At 37.0% G+C, this 20426-nt stretch overlaps 1 protein-coding gene across 1 annotated transcript; it reads left to right on the top strand.

Annotated features, from left to right (window-relative positions):
- Positions 1 to 7522: 7522 nt before the first annotated feature.
- On the top strand, positions 7523 to 12168 carry LOC137737535 (acetate--CoA ligase CCL3). The gene is made up of 3 exons (XM_068477049.2): positions 7523 to 8109; positions 9866 to 10456; positions 11035 to 12168. The coding sequence occupies exons 1-3, from the start codon at positions 7894 to 7896 to the stop codon at positions 11929 to 11931; spliced, it is 1704 nt and encodes a 567-aa protein (XP_068333150.2). The 5' UTR covers positions 7523 to 7893; the 3' UTR covers positions 11932 to 12168.
- Positions 12169 to 20426: the final 8258 nt, after the last annotated feature.

The following is a 20426-nucleotide window of genomic DNA, read 5'->3' as shown; positions in this document are numbered from 1 at the left end:
TCCCCTCCTTTCTTTCTTCTCTGATTGGTCACCCTCTCATCTCTCATTTTCTGATTAGTCTGGTTCCTCCTTCCTTTCTCTTCTTTATACTCCATCTCCACTGCCTATCATTTCTGTCTTTAAATCTGGGCCACACATATGGCTTTCTAGATTAAACTAAAAAAAATCTAAAGCTTTCTAGAAATAATTAATTTACTAAAATGCCTCTGACTTTAAACGTTAATATCTCCTTCATTATAACTCCAAATTGTGTTCCATTTATGCCCACGCGTCCGTAGCGACGAGTACTACGAGGATACACCAAGAAAATGAACCTTACATGACATGACAAGATAGTCAACAAAAGTCAACGTCTTTGCCTCAAAGGTCATATCCGTAAATTCACATTTAAACATTATAAAAAACATAATTTTTAGGGACGGGTCGTTACAAATAACATGATTCAATCAATTGTTTATTAAATATTATTTCTCTATTCTTAATGTAAATTCTATAGAGACTGATTTTATTATATGAATTCAGCTGCTTTAATTAGTTTATAAGGGGTTTCTTCTAGTGTGATCTAAGATTATTCATTTACTTCATATATTTGACTTTCCTTTTGTCAATTTACGTATATAAATACATTTAAAACGTGTAAGTCGAGCATAGTACGCCGTGATTCAAAAAATGTCTTCTACACACACGTAAGCGCGTGCATGAAGGCTAGTTATATATAAAGCTGGAGGCCAGTTTTGGTGTCATGAGTTTGACAAAAATATTAGGACAAAATTGCCCCTTAACCAAAAAAATCCAAAAGCTGCCCAATATAATATATCAAATAATGCAGGGGTAATTTGGTAATTTAGTCATCATAAAATAAAATATAAATATAAGTAGGAAGAGAGAAAAGAATAAAAAAAATGGAAGGATGAGTGAAAGTTGATGGTGCCCACGTGAAGGGGAAAGAAAAATATAATAGAAAAATAAGAAAAATCATGAATATTGTGTTTAAAACATCTTAAGAGTTGCGTAGTATCTCACAATAGGCTAACAATAATGTGATTCAATAAATTGTTCATTAAATGTTATTTTCTCTAATTTTAAACATGTTCAAAATATCTTAAGAGACGTGTAATGCCGGTTATAGAAAAAGTTCCTTGCACCCGCATAATAGTGTGATTAAATTAGTTGTCAAATGATTTTTATTTTTAACAAACGATATTTTCTACACTAAGGGAGAGGGAATGGGCTTAGCCTTATAATGGACTAGCAATAATGTGATTCAATCAATTGTTTATTAAATATTATTTCCTCTATTCTTAATGTAAATTCAATAGTGGCCGATTTTATTTTGTGAATTCAATTGCTTTGATTGGTTTATGAGGGGTTTCTTCTAGCATGATCTAAGATTATTCATTTACTTCAAATATTTGTCTTTCTTTTTGTCAATTTACGCATATAAGTACATTTAAAACGTATAAGTCGCGTGTAGCACGCCGTGATTCAAAAAATGCCTCCTACACATGCGTGAGTGTGTGCATGAAGGCTAGTAATATTAATATTGTTGTTGCAGGTAAGTAGAATTACTTAGTTGTATTTATACCATCTACGTATTGGAATGATGATTTTTTTCTCTTTAGCAATGTTTAGAACATTCCACTTCTTGTTACGTTAAGAAACCATACAATTCTTCATATATGATAATGTCCAAAGTTTGAACGAGAAATAGAGTGTCTCAAATTAGTTTTTGCATATGTACGACACTTTAGTAAATTTATCTATACATTAATCAGTAACATTAACCTTAGTAACGATTTCATGTTAATTTTTTTTACTGATGAGTACTACAACACATTCCAAGAATTTTTTTCCCAAATCTTGCATATAGAATAGCTTCAATACCAAGTTTTGCATAATTTTATAATTTCAGAGATTTTGCGTTATGTAAAAGTGTTGGCATAGTTACAATAATAAACAAATAATTAAACCACTTCAAAAATCAAGATGACATTCTTTTCAAAAACTAAATAAAATTGACGACGTGTAATCTTTTGCGTTTTAAGTTTGAATTATCTTTTTTTCTTTTTGTGTACTTTAGATCGTTTGTATTAAACAAAATAATATGCACGACCACAGCTTCAAAGAAAAAAAAAAAAATAATAATGCATGAACATTCTCATGTATTCCAGGAAATGCACGATACGACCATCGCTTGAAGAAGTGTACGCACGACCAAGCATGCCCAAAGTGGAAAGGTATAAACTATAACCCTACGTGTTCCACACCAAAAAACAAAAAAATGATAATAATAAAGCAATAAAAAAGTGGCTGGAAAATCTGGATATACAAGTCACTTCACTGGTGGTGGAGGCCAACAATATCAGGCTGTCAGCTTCTTTGTGGTAATTCTGAACTTCCGAGTATCCGATAGAAATAGAGAGAGACAGAAACAGAGTGAAGATATCATTATCCTTCGAGGAAGACAATTTTTAATTCTCTTCTTAGGAATACAAGTTCTAATTGAAAACAATAATTAGAATCAAATTTAATTTAGAATTTACACAATTATACTTAAAATAGAAATTTACAACATATTTTTATATATTAATTTTGTTGTTGCACGTAAGTAGAATTATTTAGCTGTATTTATACTAGCTATGTATCGGAATACTGATATTTTTCTTTCTAACAATGTTTAGAGAATTCCACTTCTTGTTACGTTAAGAAAACATATAATTCTTCACATATAATAATGGCCAAAATTTGAATGAGAAATAGAGTGTCTTTAATTAGTTTTTGTATACGTACGATACTTTAGTAAATTTACCTATACATTAATCAGTAACATTAACCTCAACCACGATTTTATGTTAATTTTTTTTACCAATGAGTACTACTATTGTTGACCCTAAAAACCACCAAGCCTACATGGCGTGTATGCCGAGTAATTAATAAGCTAACTACGTCATTCAATTGTGTTCGGGGTGTGCCAACTCGTTAGCCAAGGAGTAAAATGTGTTGATGTCGTGTTGGGTGTGCTGCTGAATGCTTGATCTTGCGATTGCGATCGAGGAAGGAACACGTCTCGGCCTTCGGGTTCTAGAGGTTGAAGACAAGGCTGCTAGTTCTGCAAAGTTCAATATCAATTCGGCTTTCAATGTGCCGAATGTAGTAACCTTTAACACCTCACTTCGCCGAGAAGGCTAATGAGATGAAATCTGCCAATAAGGATTCGAAAATCTTTCTCGATCGAGATTTGGATAGGCAATTAGTCGGTCGAGAAGCAGTGCTGTTTATCCAAACTGAAGGTGCTCCTTGTTCGGCTGATTCTACGGCTCCGTGCTATTATCCAAACTGAAGATGTCACTGGTTGCCTTCACAGTGCTGTTTATCCAAATTGAAGATGTGTCAGCGAAAAAAGGAAAATAAAAATCTCAAGGTTGTTGAGAGGTTTTGTGTTGAGCGAGAGTTTGCGCATGACAGTTTGTGTGTTGACTTAGGGGGTTAGAATGATGCACCCCCTTCTTATTTATAGCAGCCAATCTCGTCATGGCCGAACTAGAGCTATACTCGGATTGGGATTCTTTATCCTAATCTAACCAAGTCTTGGCCAATCCTACCTCCATTAGGACTTTGAACCAAACTCTTTATCTGGCCACATTCACTTCTCAAATATCAGCATCCTCATCCCATTGAGACTCCTTGTTATGCTAGGATTCAACTTTCCCACCAATCTGTCTCATACTAAGACTCGGCCGATCCTAACCGAATGGCCCATAATAACTAGAATTCGCGATGATTCTAGAATCATAATGCCGGGCTGAGAACAACTCCTAACTCGACCCACACCAATATTTTGGGCCCAAACAACTACACATTCCAAGATTTTTTTCCCAATTCTTGCATATAGAGTAGTTTCAACACTAAGTCTTACATAATTTTATAATTTCACAAATTCTGCGTTATGTAAAAGAGTTGGCGTAAGACTTACAATAATAAACAAATAATTAACCCACTTCAAAAATCAAGATGACATTCTTTTCAAAAACTAAATAAAATTGACACCGTATGATTTACTACGTTTTGGGTTTGAATTATCTTCTTTCTTTTTGTGTATTTTAGATGTTTGTATTTGTTTGGACCTAAATTTACGCTATCGGCCCATACAATCAAGGCCGTTAGATGAGTAAAGTTCTAGACCGTTGGATGATAAAGTGGTTGAGATAATTTTCAATTATTATTAAGGAATAATATTGTGGTTTTAATCATAATATTATCTCTTAATATATATTGGATTATCTAAGCCTAATATTGGCTATATCCAGCGGATCGTTTAAAGATAAATGATATCTAAAAGATAGGTTGTTGCTTACCTTGAGAAGTCTTTGACCTAGACTCTAGCTGATGAGTTTGAATTAAAATCAAATTCTACACAAGTGAAGCCGCACCACACATCTGCTTCTATAAATACAAGGCTGCGAACACCATAGAGAGGACCTCCAATTCAACACACAACTGCCCTGCGCAAAACCTCTCAAACATCTTGAGATTTTTTATTTTCTTTTTTCCGCCGACACATCTTCAGTTTGGATAAACAGCACTGTGAAGGCAACCGGCGAACATCTTCAGTTTGGATAAACAGCACTGTTGCCGTAGAATCAGCCGTTCCCGAAGCACCTTCAGTTTGGATAAACAGCACTGCGTCGAGGCCGACTGGTTATCTATCCAAGTCTCGGTCGAGAAGGATTTTCAAATCCTTATTGGCAGAGGTCATCTCATTAGCCTTCTCGGCGAAGTGAGGTGTTACCAGGTTACTACATTCGGCACCTTGAGAGCCGAATTTGATATTGAACTTCGTAGAACTAGCAGCCTTGTCTTCAGGCTCGAGAATCCAAAGGCCGAGATTTGTTCCTTCCTCGGCCGCAGTCGCAAGATAAAGAAGTCAACAACGCACTCAACGCAACATCAACAAATTTTACTCCTCGGCCGAGCTCGGCCGACGAGTTGGCACGCCCCGCATTCAACCGAAGGACGTAGTTAGCTTATTAGTTACTCGGCCTGCGCGCCACGTAGGCTTTGTAATTTTTAGGGTCAACATTTTGGCACGCCCGGTGGGACCCAGTGCTAAAACTACGAAGTTTATATGATATATCAAGATTCCAATCCGGCTCCACGTAGCCGATTGTACGAGCGCCTAGAGGAATTGAAAAAACACAATGAAGAACGGAAAAGATCTTTGGAAGTGGAAAATTCTTCGTGGCCATAAAGAGTTGCAAAAGTCATTCGCTTACATGTTGAGAATAAAAGCTCATGTTGCCCTGCAAGAGCAATGGGTAAATGAAGACAGGGCTCGATTTAATGCCTGGCTAGATGGAAAATATTTTCCTTACGTTTTCGACTACAAATCAATTCCATTTGAGGAATGGTTGGTTGAAAAGACTGGGGGACAATTTTCCGCTTCGGCCGTAATCAGACATCGGCTTAAGAAAATTGTTAATTTGGTCGAGGAACAAAGGCCACCTATTTTTTCGGTCGAGACTGAAAGTGTGGTAGGCCTAGAAGAAAATGTTCAAGTTTCTGAGCCAAGAATTGACTCAGAAAATGTTTCTTTAGAGGAGTGTTCCAATGACGAACAATACCGATACACGACTTCGGACCATAAAACCACATCAATTGATATGGTAATTGGAGACATGGTTTTAGATGCCGAAACTACGCCAATCAATATGATTATTAGTGATAACACCGATATAGAGAAATCTCATTCGGCTAAGTTGTTTGAATTAAAAGCCGAAATTATGCGTGTGGGGCATAATAATTGTTCAACACATTCGGCGGCCGAAAATGAAAAAATTTTCACCAAGTTACAAATATTTGGAGAAAATTCTTTATTTGGCCTAGAGCAAAATCAATTTGAGAATTTTGATATTATAAGATCTCGGCTTGGAATAAAGCATCGTTGGCCTCCTCCTATTTATGGTTCGACCACTTTTATTTCCATGTGCTAAATTACTTTCTTAACCATTCGGCCACTTTAAGACCTCGGCCGACAATGAAGTTCCTCGGCCACGAAACGTATCTAGCTAATGTTCCTCGGCCCACTTTACAAAACGATATGGCCGAATAAAAGAAAATATGGCCGAATACAATTCTTTGGCCGAATAAAAGAAAGTTTGGCCGAATACAATGGGATATATATATATATATATATATATATATAGGTTCTACACCCAATTCTTCTTGGCCTCGGCCTCGGCCCACTTTACAAAACTATTTGGTCGAATACAATTCTTTGGCCGAATAAAAGAAAGTTCGGCCGAACTATTGACCCCAAATTATTTTTCCTACCCCCTAATTCTTCTCGACCTTGGTTCATGATTGCTTATCACTTCTCTTCAACCATGAGTTGTTCTTTGGTCAAAAGAAGCCAGGATCATGTTCTCTCGGCTCAACACAGCAACAGGTTTCTCTCGGCCTGATAAGTAGGTGGTCGAGGTACTCCTGACTGGCTGGAAAGACTTAATTTCCTTAACCATTCGGCTTATGGGCCGAAGCTCAAGGAAACTGGGGGGCAATGTTTGGACCTAAATTTACGCTATCGGCCCATACAATCAAGGCCGTTAGATGAGTAAAGTTCTAGACCGTTGGATGATAAAGTGGTTGAGATAATTTTCAATTATTATTAAGGAATAATATTGTGGTTTTAATCATAATATTATCTCTTAATATATATTGGATTATCTAAGCCTAATATTGGCTATATCCAGCGGATCGTTTAAAGATAAATGATATCTAAAAGATAGGTTGTTGCTTACCTTGAGAAGTCTTTGACCTAGACTCTAGCTGATGAGTTTGAATTAAAATCAAATTCTACACAAGTGAAGCCGCACCACACATCTGCTTCTATAAATACAAGGCTGCGAACACCATAGAGAGGACCTCCAATTCAACACACAACTGCCCTGCGCAAAACCTCTCAAACATCTTGAGATTTTTTATTTTCTTTTTTCCGCCGACACATCTTCAGTTTGGATAAACAGCACTGTGAAGGCAACCGGCGAACATCTTCAGTTTGGATAAACAGCACTGTTGCCGTAGAATCAGCCGTTCCCGAAGCACCTTCAGTTTGGATAAACAGCACTGCGTCGAGGCCGACTGGTTATCTATCCAAGTCTCGGTCGAGAAGGATTTTCAAATCCTTATTGGCAGATGTTATCTCATTAGCCTTCTCGGCGAAGTGAGGTGTTACCAGGTTACTACATTCGGCACCTTGAGAGCCGAATTTGATATTGAACTTCGTAGAACTAGCAGCCTTGTCTTCAGGCTCGAGAATCCAAAGGCCGAGATTTGTTCCTTCCTCGGCCGCAGTCGCAAGATAAAGAAGTCAACAACGCACTCAACGCAACATCAACAAATTTTACTCCTCGGCCGAGCTCGGCCGACGAGTTGGCACGCCCCGCATTCAACCGAAGGACGTAGTTAGCTTATTAGTTACTCGGCCTGCGCGCCACGTAGGCTTTGTAATTTTTAGGGTCAACAGTATTAAACAAAATAATATGTACGACCATAGCTTTAAAAAAAAAAAATCATGCACGACCATTCTCATGTATTCCAGGAAATGTATGCTACGACCATCGCTTGAAGAAGTATACGCACGACCAAGCATGCCCAAAGGGAAAGAGTGTAAAGTATAACCCTACGTGTTCCACCAAAAACAAAAAACAACAACAACTACAATAATAAAAAGGTGGCTGGAAAATCTGGCTATATATGTCACTTCACTGGTGGTGGAGGCCAACAATGTCAGGCTGTCAGATTCTTTGTCATAATTCTGAACTTCTGAGTCTCTGAGTCGGAGAGAAATAGAGAGAGAGAAACAGGGAGAAGGAGGGGTTTTCCGGTGCAACAGAGATGGTCGTGGGGCGAGACATCGACGATCTGCCGAAGAACGACGCCAACTACACGGCATTAACGCCGCTGTGGTTTCTGGATAGAGCAGCTCTGGTGCACCCCACCAGAACATCCGTGATCCACGGATCGATTCGCTACACGTGGCAGCAGACTTACCAGCGGTGCCGCCGTTTGGCCTCCGCTCTCGCCAAGCGCTCCATCGGCCTCGGCACCACGGTAACTTAAACCTTAATTATTAGTTCTGTCATCCATTTGACCTGAGTGCTAAATTTGTTTAATTTTTAAATTTTAGATTTTATTTTTTGTAATATAAATTTTATATTTTTATAATTTTCTTGTCGAATTTATGGAAATGGGAAATGGAAAAGCGTTATCTTTCTCCTGTTTAATTGGTATTTATGGAAATGAAATTGCAGTCGGAAATTGTGTATTTGATGAGGCATTTAAGGTCTCTGTTTGGTTTATTTATCCAAAAATGGTACTGTGTTGGGCTCCATTGGGACTCCTTTTGTAGGAAGCATATCTGCTCAAAGGCGCTTATGCTAAAAGTCCTTTTCTTATGAACATGACGGAATTTTGTTAAAAGTCCATGCTCTAAGCACTTGGAAGTGCTTCCTGCTAAACACTTAGGTGTTTCTATGACTCAGAAACACTTTTAAGTTTTTCTGCAAAAAGTAGTCACAAGTGTTTTTTTGGTCGTTAGAAAGAACTTTGAGGCCTTCGAAAAGCAATTTGAAAGAGTAGATTGTTTGGAATTTAGCTTGTTACCTTTTTATCTTGACACTTTAACCAACACATGTACTTATGTACCCACATTCGGATGAAATAAGTGCTGCTCTTGACGAATGCTCTCTTGTTTTGGTTATGTTTCACATTCAAAAGCTCAATTCCTTTGTGTATTGCTTTGGATTAATCCCTGTGTACCTCATATTTATATAATCCCCTTGCTTTTGGTTTTGGACCGACCGTCCGTTCTGCCTTTTGTCATTGTATTTATTTAATGGAATTCAATTGGTTTAACTTTGTTTTGTACTTGATATTCAATGTTGCTGAGAAGAAACTTACAGACACTTGTGGCAATGGTTTCCGTATGTCTTTCCCATGGTAGAGTCCATTTCTCGGACTGCCCATTTTTAAACTAACTTCAAGTAACTTTATCGACCCAAAAACGATCCTTCCAAACAACATTGGTTTTCCTTAGAAAGAAAGGGAAAAAATGGAATCCAGTTAGAGAACAAAGAAAAACTAGTATTGTCCGTCTTTAACTTCAATTGGACAATTCGAAGATCCAATAACTTACCTGTGGTCCTGTAGAAAAAAAAACCTATTTCTACTCCAGATGCATGCGAAGAACTATAATATGAAATACAAATGCATCATGTCCCTGGTCATTTGCAATGAATTGCTTTGGTAACATCTCCTTTCTCCTCTAAAATGCAGATGGTTAGTAGCTTTCACCATCATTTCTTCTTTTTATCTTGTCCTTCCTGTTTTATGATCATATTTTATTGAGATAATGGCCTTTTTGATATGTTGTCTTGCTTTTTCATCACCCCACTTCTGCGGCTGAACATTACGGGCTCTGCCCAGTGCTAGTTATTGGGGCTTCTTGAAGTTCCTTTTTAGTTGTTTATATTCTATCAAGAGATATTTTGTACTTGAAAATTCATAATGGTATCCTTTTCATGGACTTATTCGCTTTTGACTAGCATGAAAGCATGGTTCTTTTGTTTCTTTGGTTACCAAAGTTTTGTTTTTCATCGTATCGTAATGCTTGGATTTCTTAAAGGAATTCGTTGTAATCTCTGAAACCACAAATCACACCTCTTTAAAATCTCAGATCAATTTTTTAGGTACCGTACATATTGTGTTATACTCTTGCATGGGATCTCACCATCAGCTTCTGTTATATGCTTCTTGTGTTGTGTTGGAGCTTGTTGATTGACACATCACTTTTCTTATATTGAAACAGGTATCGGTAATAGCACCAAACGTGCCAGCCCTCTTTGAAGCTCACTTTGGAGTTCCAATGGCAGGAGCTGTATTAAACACTGTCAATGTTCGTCTAAATGCGGCGACTATTGCTTTCCTTCTTGGTCATTCATCGTCTGTAGTTGTGATGGTGGATCAAGAATTTTTTCCCTTGGCAGAGGAAGCTTTGAAGATCTGGTCAGAGAAAAGCGAAGGCCATTACAAGCCTCCACTCTTAATTGTCATAGGTGATGAAAGCTGTGATCCTATGGCACTAAAAAGTGCCATGAGAAGAGGTGCCATTGAATATGAGACATTCTTGGAAACTGGTGACCCTGAGTTTGCTTGGAAACAACCAGAGGATGAGTGGCAGAGCATTGCTCTGGGTTATACTTCTGGCACAACAGCCAGCCCTAAGGGGGTGGTTTTGCATCACCGTGGGGCTTATCTGATGGCTTTGAGTGGTCCTCTTATATGGGGGATGACTGAAGGAGCTGTATATTTGTGGACTCTACCCATGTTCCATTGCAATGGTTGGTGTTTCGCTTGGTCACTTGCAGCTCTTTGTGGGACAAACATATGCCTTCGACAGGTAAATTTCTTATATATATAGTTACAAAAGCTGTATTTTTAGTTCAGCATATTAACTAGTTTTGTTATTCTCCCGTGAATTTTTCAGTGTTAAAGCTTATATTGCATTCTATGTAGTCATTACTGCATCTTTAGAATATAGAAGGCCATCATATGCATGAGACTGTTGAATCCTCGTGCACTGAATGTCACAGTACGAACCTGTTGGCCCCAAGTACCATAGTGACCCTGATTCCCCAAGTAAATATTAAGACCCCAATACAACATGCTCTGTGGAGCTCGTATGTACTTTCTGCAGTTTGGCAACAAGCTGCAGTTAAAGTAATGTCAACTTTTACATGCGTTGTCAATCTACAATGTTCAGCCAACATTTTATGTTTGGTTGCACCCCTCTTAGGCTTCAGAACTGAGCCTCGCATTTTCTATCTCAAATTCTAAAATTTCTCTGTAAGTTGATGTTGGATTGGAGGTTAATTATTTTAGTATACAGTTCAGATAATTGTTATCTTTTCATTTAGTTTTCCCTGGTTGATTCGCTTAGATGTCCATGCCCACACTGCCCTTTGTTGATTTTCATAGGTTACAGCAAAGGCAGTCTATTCAGCGATAGCTGAGCATGGCGTGACTCACTTTTGTGCTGCACCCGTGGTACTCAACACTTTGGTCAATGCTTCCCCGGAGGAGACTATCCTTCCTCTCCCTCATGTTGTACAGGTGATGACAGCTGGTGCTGCTCCTCCACCTTCTATTCTCTTTGCAATGTCCCAAAAGGGCTTCCGAGTCACACACACTTATGGCCTGTCAGAAACTTATGGCCCCGCCACAGTATGTGCCTGGAAGCCTGAGTGGGACTCACTCCCCCCTGTAAAACAAGCGCGACTTAATGCACGCCAAGGTGTTCGGTACATTGGCATGGAGGGGGTAGATGTTTTCAACCCTGAGACTATGCAACCTGTTCCCGCAGATGGAGCTACCATGGGAGAGATAATGATGCGGGGCAATCTTGTAATGAAGGGGTATTTAAAGAACCCAAAGGTGAATGAGGAAGTTTTTGCCAACGGGTGGTTTCATTCTGGGGATCTTGCAGTGAAGCATCGAGATGGCTATATCGAAATCAAAGACAGGTCAAAGGATATTATCATCTCTGGTGGTGAGAACATCAGTAGCGTGGAGGTTGAGAACACTCTATATCAACACCCAGCCATATTCGAGGTATCAGTGGTTGCAAGGCCACATGAGAAGTGGGGTGAAACTCCTTGTGCTTTTGTGACATTGAAGCCGGGTGTCGACAATTCTGATGAGAAGCATCTGGCAGAAGATATAATGAAGTTCTGCCGGTCCAAGCTGCCTGCATATTTTGTTCCGAGATCCGTGGTATTTGGACCGTTGCCAAAGACCGCTACCGGGAAGATACAGAAGCATTTGCTGAGGGCGAATGCCAAAGAGCTGGGATCTGTCTCTTTGAGTAAGTTATAACTGCATCGTATTCGCCATTGTATACAAGGCTAATAACAGCTTGAGTCATATGCAGTGCCAAGCTAGGTTATCTTGCTCTTCTGTCATTTTTCTTTTGGTAAAAAGCGGGTGTAAGATTAAGCGACGAGAAGAGCGAAGGTCGAACATTCGCCTTCTCGGGATTTAATGTGTGACCTAGGTTCTCTTACACAGATTACAGAACTATGAAAAATATATTGAGATTCTCTCAAAGCTTTACTCAGGGTGTTTGATTTGTTGCTGCCGTATCTGAGTTAATCACCTATATTGACCTAGTCTGAAGTTAATACCATGTTTCAAATGTAAACAGGGGGATGTGACGATTTGGTAAATTACCCAGTTTAGTATTGGTAACTTTATCCTCCTTGTCGGGGGATATGATAGACAAAAAGGTTAACCCAAAGCATTTCAGACGTGCGGGTCTCAAGAACTAAATGATGTGATAATTGTTAGGTCAATTCCTTTTAAGGTCCATTATTAGGTTTGATCCCAGCCATTGAGACATGCTAATGACAATTGCTTATTAAAGCAACCAAGTTAGCTATATCACTGTGTTTTCAAGATTCAAGTTCGAATCTAACTTCTTCTCCGCTACCCTTTAGCTAATAAATAAAAAAAGATAATTGCTTAAATATATAAAAAGAAAATTAAAGAAATCTAGAGGTAAGGGTACAAGCCTTAGTAAAATGTGTATAATGTGAAGACTTGTATGAAACGGAGACGCTAAGCTGTTCAAGACTACTACCATATAGAAAACTTTAAACATGTTACATCGTATTATGGTCCGATGTCATGTTAATATCTCGAGGATGTAACTAAGTCCTTCATCTATTCGGGAGTCCCGTTCCAAATCTATTTATTCACCTCTGCATCAATTGAGAAATTATAAGGGTTTTTGGTCACTTGGAAGTATGTGACTTTCAATTGTTAAATCTCTCTAAAGTTATACAATTGGAACAAAACCAATTTTATAACTTTAAGGATGTTCCGCGATTATTACTTAGGTGTAGTTAAAAGATATTATTTATTGACGTATTTATCCTTAATCAATGTTGGATTTTTTAAATAGGATTTGTTGGGCGGTAACTATTTTATTTCTTCATATTTTTGTACTTATAAACAATTATAATTATGTGTAGGTGTATTTTTTTTATGATGGGACCAAGAAAAATTATAACGTATTATGAAGTTTATTCCAATGCATAACTGGTCCCAAGTTGGAATAGAAATTTTTTATGACTTTAAGGAGGTTGTTCAATTATAGAGTTTTACTTTAAAGATATTTTACTCTATATGGAATCGTATCTCATTAACAACTAGGAATCATTCACTCGCACAACTAGTGGTGGGCACTTGGGATCGAAAATGAAACATGGACCAGACTAGACCGCATCGAACGGTTCGATTTTTGTGGTTTTGAAATCAAACTGAAATTTGAAAAAAGGTTTGGTTTGGGTTTATAATATATGGAATCGAACCACATATATACATATATATAATTAATTAATTTAATTAGCAAATTAGGTGTTGTGATGTAATTGGTTATTTGGTGGAGTACATAGATGGATTTGGATTTAGATACTTGAATTTTAGCATAGGTTATTGGTTTGCGGGATTTGTTTTTCCCTTTTGATTTTGAAGAAAATTCAAAAGGGATTTCCTTGAATTTTAGCATGGTGGTTATCAATTTTGATTTTACTTACTGCAAGTTGTTTTTCTCTCCAATTTGGAGGCCAAAACGAACTTGAAAAACTACCCCAAACCGAAACAGGCCTATAAAATAAACATGAAGTTTGGCCAAAACCGAATGGTTCGGTTTCACTGTTGTTCCCATTGTTAAACCAAACTGTATCGAACCATAATAAATTTCGATTTCAGTTTTAGTTTTATCCCATAACCAACTGGACCAAACCGTTCTCACCACTAATCACAACTCAAGTATATGTTTTAATTTGACCAAAATCAATTCATGTTCCATGACACGAGTACATCTTTATAGAATAGGAATGTTTTATTGTATATTGATTGTATTAGAATTCCTTCCCTTTATGAGATTCCTAAATTAATTGTGATTAGAATAGCTCCAGCGGGAACAACTACTTGAAGGACAGGCTGCGGAATAGGACCTGATTGCCTAAGAGAGGTAGTCCAGCTTTGGCTGGCGAGCGAGCCCAAGCAGGCCCGAGCTCCAGGCTCTTTGATTCGTGCCGGCCCGAGTGCCTGAAGGCTATTTGACGTGGGCTAACGTCAGTGGCACTTCTTTCTCTCTCTCTCTCTCTCTCTCTCTCTCTTTCTCTCTCTCTCTCCCTCTCTCTCTTGCGATTGAGGCATTACTTCTCTGAAACCTTCACATTGTGATGGCGTCGAAGGGTAAGGGAATCGCCGCAGGAGGTGGATTCTCTACCACACCACCAGGCGTTCCCATTTCTTTATTCTCTCTCCTTTTCTTCCCAAAAAATAAACAATACAATTTCTTTAAGTTCACAGAGGGGAGAGAGAGAGAGAGACAGAGAGATAGTGTAGATAATTCCTATGGCATCTTCAATCAGACCCTCGTTGTCCACGCTGAGGTTCGCCGGAGCTTCTCGCCTGGGTTTTTCCTTTGCTCCCTTCACTCCTTTCTGGCGACTCGCTGGCTTCCAACTCGGCTTCAATGGTGGTTTTCACCGTGATGATCCGATGACACATGCAACGGTATAGCTAGGATCCTTTAGTCCCAGAGATTAAGGTTTCATGGTTTTGGAGTTTGATTTATTTAATTTTCGAAGATGAAAGTGGGTGAGAGCTCTCGGAAAAGGAAAACAATGAGGAAGAGGGGAGTGAGAGAGTGGGAAGGAAGAAGAAAACAAAAAATGGTAGAAGTTTTGGGAAGAGATTGGAAAAGATAAATTAATAATATAATATTAATTCATACAAATTAAATAATATAATATTAATTATAAAAAAAATATTAATTTTTTATTGCCTATTGCCAGGGCTATTGAAGTGCAACAATAAAGATACAAAAGGCGGTTATTGTTCATTAAGGGCAGTTATTGTTCACTGGGTGGATAACATAGTGTATGGCCTCGGGGGAGGGTTCCCACGCTGGAACTGCTCTTAGGGTTGTACAAGTATATATATTTATAAACATTGAAGTATTCATGAATTCTAAGTTGGTATTAGAGTAGGCTATTCTCTTGACACTTCCTAGGCCCTAGTTATTGGGCTAGAATAAGCTACCATAAGTTCGGCTTTCAAAAATTTGCACTGGCTCCAGCTTAAGGGTATTGTTGAATGATTAGGCTCAAATATTAGTGTTGGCTCCAATGACTGAATACTGACTAGGCCTTCGAAAAGATTGACGTTGGCTCTAGTGACTGAATACCGACCGATTAGGCTTTCTATTTGATTGGTGTTAGCTCTGGTATGATGACTTGACCAGTTCCTGACATGAGAATTGGTTTTCCCTTGTGACCCTGTGTGGGGCCACTCATGAAGGAGCGTGTTGGATAATAGGATCTCATATCGGGCATATTACAAAAACATACATAATTAACATATAGGAGATTCCACTCCTAGTACCACCGAGGTCTTTTATAATACAACCCACACCTAATGAAAGGTCAAGTGAGGATAAAGTTGATGATGTTGGTAATGAACCGTGCATAGACCTGAAAAGTTTATCACATCTTCAGTTTGATATTTCTTATTAACAATATAACGTCATGATGTAACTGTGGTAGTCTTTCTCCAATTTCGTAGCCAATAGTCCAAGTTTTTCTGTGATATGCTCAGAATAATGTGGGAATGAGCCAAGGGCATTCATTTCTGAATGATGGGAGAAATCCCTTTCACTACAACTTACAAAAGTTGTAACTTACAAAGGCAAACCAACTTCCTAACAACTAAGGCTTTTGATCTTGCGGCGCATAACGGTTTACAGGTAGACGTGCATCTATGAAAGTTCGTAAAAATTTGACAATGACTAAACCGTTAAGAGATTTCTCCAAACCAGTAAGCAACCAAAAAAAGATGAGCTGGAGAGGAGAAGCATCTCAGATTCATTCATATGAGGCTCGTTGTAAAAGCTATCTTTTTGCACTGATTGATAGGTTCTCAAGGATAGGAATGTAATGGTCAATCACTATCCGCACCCATGCTCCTGTTTTTGTAGTTTAAATCAGCTCAATTTGTTATCCATGCATCCACAAAAGATGATGGTTTCCTCCATGCATGGTGACAATGGTAGTGTGTCACGTGGTTGGGCGTGTGGGACAAGCTAATAAGACGTTCTCATGCTGACACAAGTGGGAATATATTAATAAAAAAGCACAGAGAATTTGTATGTATTTATGGAGAAAACAACTTACATAACATAAGTATACTGTTATTATAACGTCTTGTGTCAATAATACAACGTCATGTGAAAAGAAACTTATGTAATCATGATATTATTTCTAAAAAACATTACATTAACAATGTATTCGTGCCATAAAAGTCCAACGTTTGGGAGAGGATGTGGTGTCAAAGAAGCACCCATTTGCCCTACTGAAGTTTTATAATTTCTTTTTGTTAGGGGGTCTCTGTTAGTCAAAAACCCAAGGATAGGGGGGGCTAAGGCGGCCCCCATACGCATCCTTCGTTATCAAGTTAGGTCTTTTTATAGGGCCTCTTATTTTGGTCAGATCTCCAACGGATGATTATTCTTTCTCAAATTTTCGTTTATGGTCGCATTCCTTATTGGCTACTCCAATGGCCAAAGCGAACCAGCTAATCATACATAATGCATGGAAATCAATCATACGATTTTCCAGCCAATAATAGATAAGGAAAACAAAGAGTGTTAGAGTCAGCAAGATTCAATAAGGAAGAAGATAAGCCTAGCTACCCATATAGTCCACCCAAGCTGCTAGAAATAACCAGATTCTTTAAGGAGTGAATGAAAAACTTTAACAAACGTCTTCTAAACTTAGTACCCTTTTGAACTTTTAATTTGCTTTTGAGCCCTTAATTTTTAAAAACGTGTCGATGTATTTGACTTTTAACCAAATTTATCATTCGTGTATATAATTTCGTATATTGAAATATGAAAAACTAACAAAAAAAATGTGATGAAGTTGATAGTAAAAACAAATTATCTAGGAATCCTGAATACCGTTTGATTGTTTGAGTGGACGAATAGCAAGTAGAGCATAGCTAGTGAGAGGGGTTATTTTTCTTCCCAAGAGATGAACCATAAAAAATGGTTAGTGTAGAAAAGGTTTGTTTGTTGAACCACTTCGCAAGTCACTAGCCAGCCAATTGGCTCTAAAGTCTAAACTGCGTCATTTCACGTGGTGTATAAGATGATGAGATCCCCTAAACCCAAAAAATCAAATACATGGTACTGATGAAATGTAAAACCAGAAAAGCATGGTGACATCAAATTCATAACTGGTTTCTGTTGAAACATTAGGGGTCCCACAGAATATAGACATTGAGTTTATCTGAGAAAATTGTAATATTCGTTTCTTCTTTTTCAAAGTTTATTTCGTTCCTTTCTTCACTGGACCTTTTTTTTCCTTGGTTAGGTAAAGAGTTGAGTTAATTGGGATTATACATTATCATGTACTAGAAAGTTGTATATACTTGCATAAATATTTTTTTTTTATTTGAATCATTGACTTTTCTTAATTTCTTACAAGTATATGGGTACACACAAAGTGTGTGAGAATTTTTTTTTTTTTGTTTTTGAAATAGAAGGAGAGACGAAGAGAGTGATAGAGAATGTGAGAGTGGGAAGTTTTTTATTTCTTATTCATGTTTGGTTGCATGAAATTACATTTATGCCTCATATTTCTTATTCATGTTTTGTTTTAATTAGAGGGTTAAATTGGTCATTTCATAGAATTTTGGTTGACAATGAGTGTTTTATTAATTAGTAGAGATACATATGCACGATACTTATATCCAATTAATTTGTTGTATATATTTACTCTTATCGGAAGAAAGATTTTATGGACATTGATGGTTTAGTCTTGATAGGGAAAGGAAGTGGTTTTCGTATTCAGTCTTTGTTTACACTCCAAAATAATTAGTGGTATAAATATGTGATAAATATAGGATTATTTTTTACACTCCTCTCATTTCTAGTTTTAGGAGTGAATTACTTAATGATAGGTTTACGTACTCTAAATACTGTTGTACTTTAGAGTGATGTTAGGGAGATTAAATTTGTAAACTAAATAACATAAAAGTTAATAATTGAATTATTACTTGAATGTTGATAAACGTGTTTATTTCCTATTGGTGATACATCATTTAGTTTGCAAATTTAATCTCCCTAGCATTACTCTGTACTTTATTCTCATTTATTTCTAATTTAATCTGCATTTACTACTATGTGAGAAATACAAAAATATATAATTCTCATATTTCAATCTTTAAACCAATTCGTGGAGAAGATTTTCAGCGTACTATGAACACACCCGTATAATATAAGTGGTTGGGAATTTTATTTTTTTCAATTTCCTTCTTGTCCATTTTATGTATCGGCCCTGAATAATATAATTATATAGTTCTCCACGCCACAGTATATTTTCAGCTTATCTGTCACGTATCAAATCCTAATTAGTAATTAAGCACTACTATTATCTATCTATATAAATATCGGATATGGTTAACAAAGCATGCAACGAACAAAAAATTGCTACTGCTTGTCTACACAGAACTGTAAATGCGTTTTGAATTCTACATACATGCATTAACATTTAGACATTTTGAACGCATCTGTGTCTTCAGTGTAGCATAAACAGGCAAATATTTAAAGAAAGAAGTAGTTTGGACCGGTTAATAATCTACAGTACATATTTTGTATCCATATTCATGTAGATCGATCGAGTATAATAAAACCCTCTTTGTCAACCAATAGGATGAAAAGACAAATTAGTCTTCTATCACAAAAAAAAAATAATGGGTAATAATGTAATTTCACAGGGGTCAAATTTTACTGTTTTTTATTGAAGCCTAACTTACATGTGATGTTAAAATACCTCCAATATTAAAAAAAAAAAAACCAAAAAAAAAACCTCTCACTCCCCCCACGTTCTCTCTCTCCCTTTCTCCTTCTCATTTTCTAAAAAAAATGTGTTCATATACACAAAGTGTGTAGGCAAAGGCTAGTATAAGGCAAAAAGAGTGAAGTTTATATAATTCAAAATTGTCGTTTTCCCATTGTGAATTCAAAAGAAAAAACAACAAAACCACCCACATAGTGTGATTGTGGGCGGTTAGTAATTAAGTTTATTATTTTCTAAAATATATTTTCATAAAAAATAATAATAACTAAAGTTAAAAAAAAAAACAAAAAATATATATATATATCACATAATAATTAAAAAAAAAAAAAAAAAAAAAAAAAGAGCACACGTCCGAGTGTAGCAAGAAGCTAGTACGTATAATATAATGTTGATGTTGGGTTAAGTTCGAAGCATATTAAGCCATTGACTGTACAAACTCACAAGAACAAAATAAAGGAAAGAAGACAAATGGTTTTGTTTCATCGATCGCTGGTAGAGACTTGAAATCGTAGTAGCTAGTCACGAGATTGACTTCCTTTTAGGTCTCGTGTAGTAAGTAGTCTGCACAAGCAAAACTCACGAGAGCAAATAAAAAACTTCTGCTCCCTCCAATTCCTTTTTGTGAATCATTATAACTTGGAAGGACTACACACTGCATTGTTAGGGCAGAAAAGCTTCCAAGAAGCAAATTCTTTGTCCTTTATAACCATTTCTCCTAATTATTTTACCCAAAAAAAAAAAACTATGAAAAATCACACTGGTATGTATACATATATATTTTTCATATTTGTTTCTGTTGTAAAATTATATAGAGTCAAGTAACTGAACCAGATTATCAAGACCACGGGTCATTTCATTTGGCAACAGAATCTGAAATTTATTCAATTCTGTTGAATATTGCATAACCATTCTCCACATTCCCTGTAAATATTTTGTTTTTTCTTTTCTCAAATTAACTTCTGTGACAAAGTAAAGAAAAAATAAAGTAGATTCTCTCGTCCGTGATCCCAACATTTCTTAAATATTTATGGTAAATATTATTATTATTTTATGTCTCATTTTCCCCGTTTTGCTTCATGGTTATGGCTCATATACTTTTCTACTGCTTATACCTCCTTACCCTAAGTGACCATCCAGTGCCGACTGCGTGTTGTACTGACAGACTCCTGCCTCCACTCTCTCTCTTTCTCTCTCTCTCTCTCTCTCTCTCTCTCTCTCTCTCTCTCTCTCTCTCTCTCTCTCTCTCTCTCTCTCTCTCTTCTTTTTTTGGTCGATCACTATCTTTCTCTCTCTCCTTTTTTCTGTTTTGGTTAGCTTCAAAGTTCATAATCTGATCGTCTACGTGTAAATTCAATCATGAAAAACCTCTCCTCTCCCTAAACCATCCTCCAAACGCAACCTTCTTAAAATTCTCTCTATAAATACACACATACCAAA

The sequence above is a fragment of the Pyrus communis genome, chromosome 13 (genome assembly GCF_041283825.1).
Source record: "Pyrus communis isolate YQ-2024b chromosome 13, ASM4128382v1, whole genome shotgun sequence".
Taxonomy (NCBI): domain Eukaryota; kingdom Viridiplantae; phylum Streptophyta; class Magnoliopsida; order Rosales; family Rosaceae; genus Pyrus; species Pyrus communis.
Note: the sequence above shows the minus strand (reverse complement) of the source record. Positions and strands in the feature narration are given on the sequence as shown.

What these genes read in the sequence shown, in the direction of transcription:
- LOC137737535 (XM_068477049.2), top strand. Translation starts at nt 7,894, where the DNA reads ATGGTCGTGGGGCGAGACATCGACGATCTGCCGAAGAACGACGCCAAC. An exon ending in CCATCGGCCTCGGCACCACG is followed by an intron (nt 8,110 to 9,865) that starts GTAACTTAAACC and finishes ATATTGAAACAG; the next exon opens with GTATCGGTAATAGCACCAAA. An exon ending in CAAACATATGCCTTCGACAG is followed by an intron (nt 10,457 to 11,034) that starts GTAAATTTCTTA and finishes TGATTTTCATAG; the next exon opens with GTTACAGCAAAGGCAGTCTA.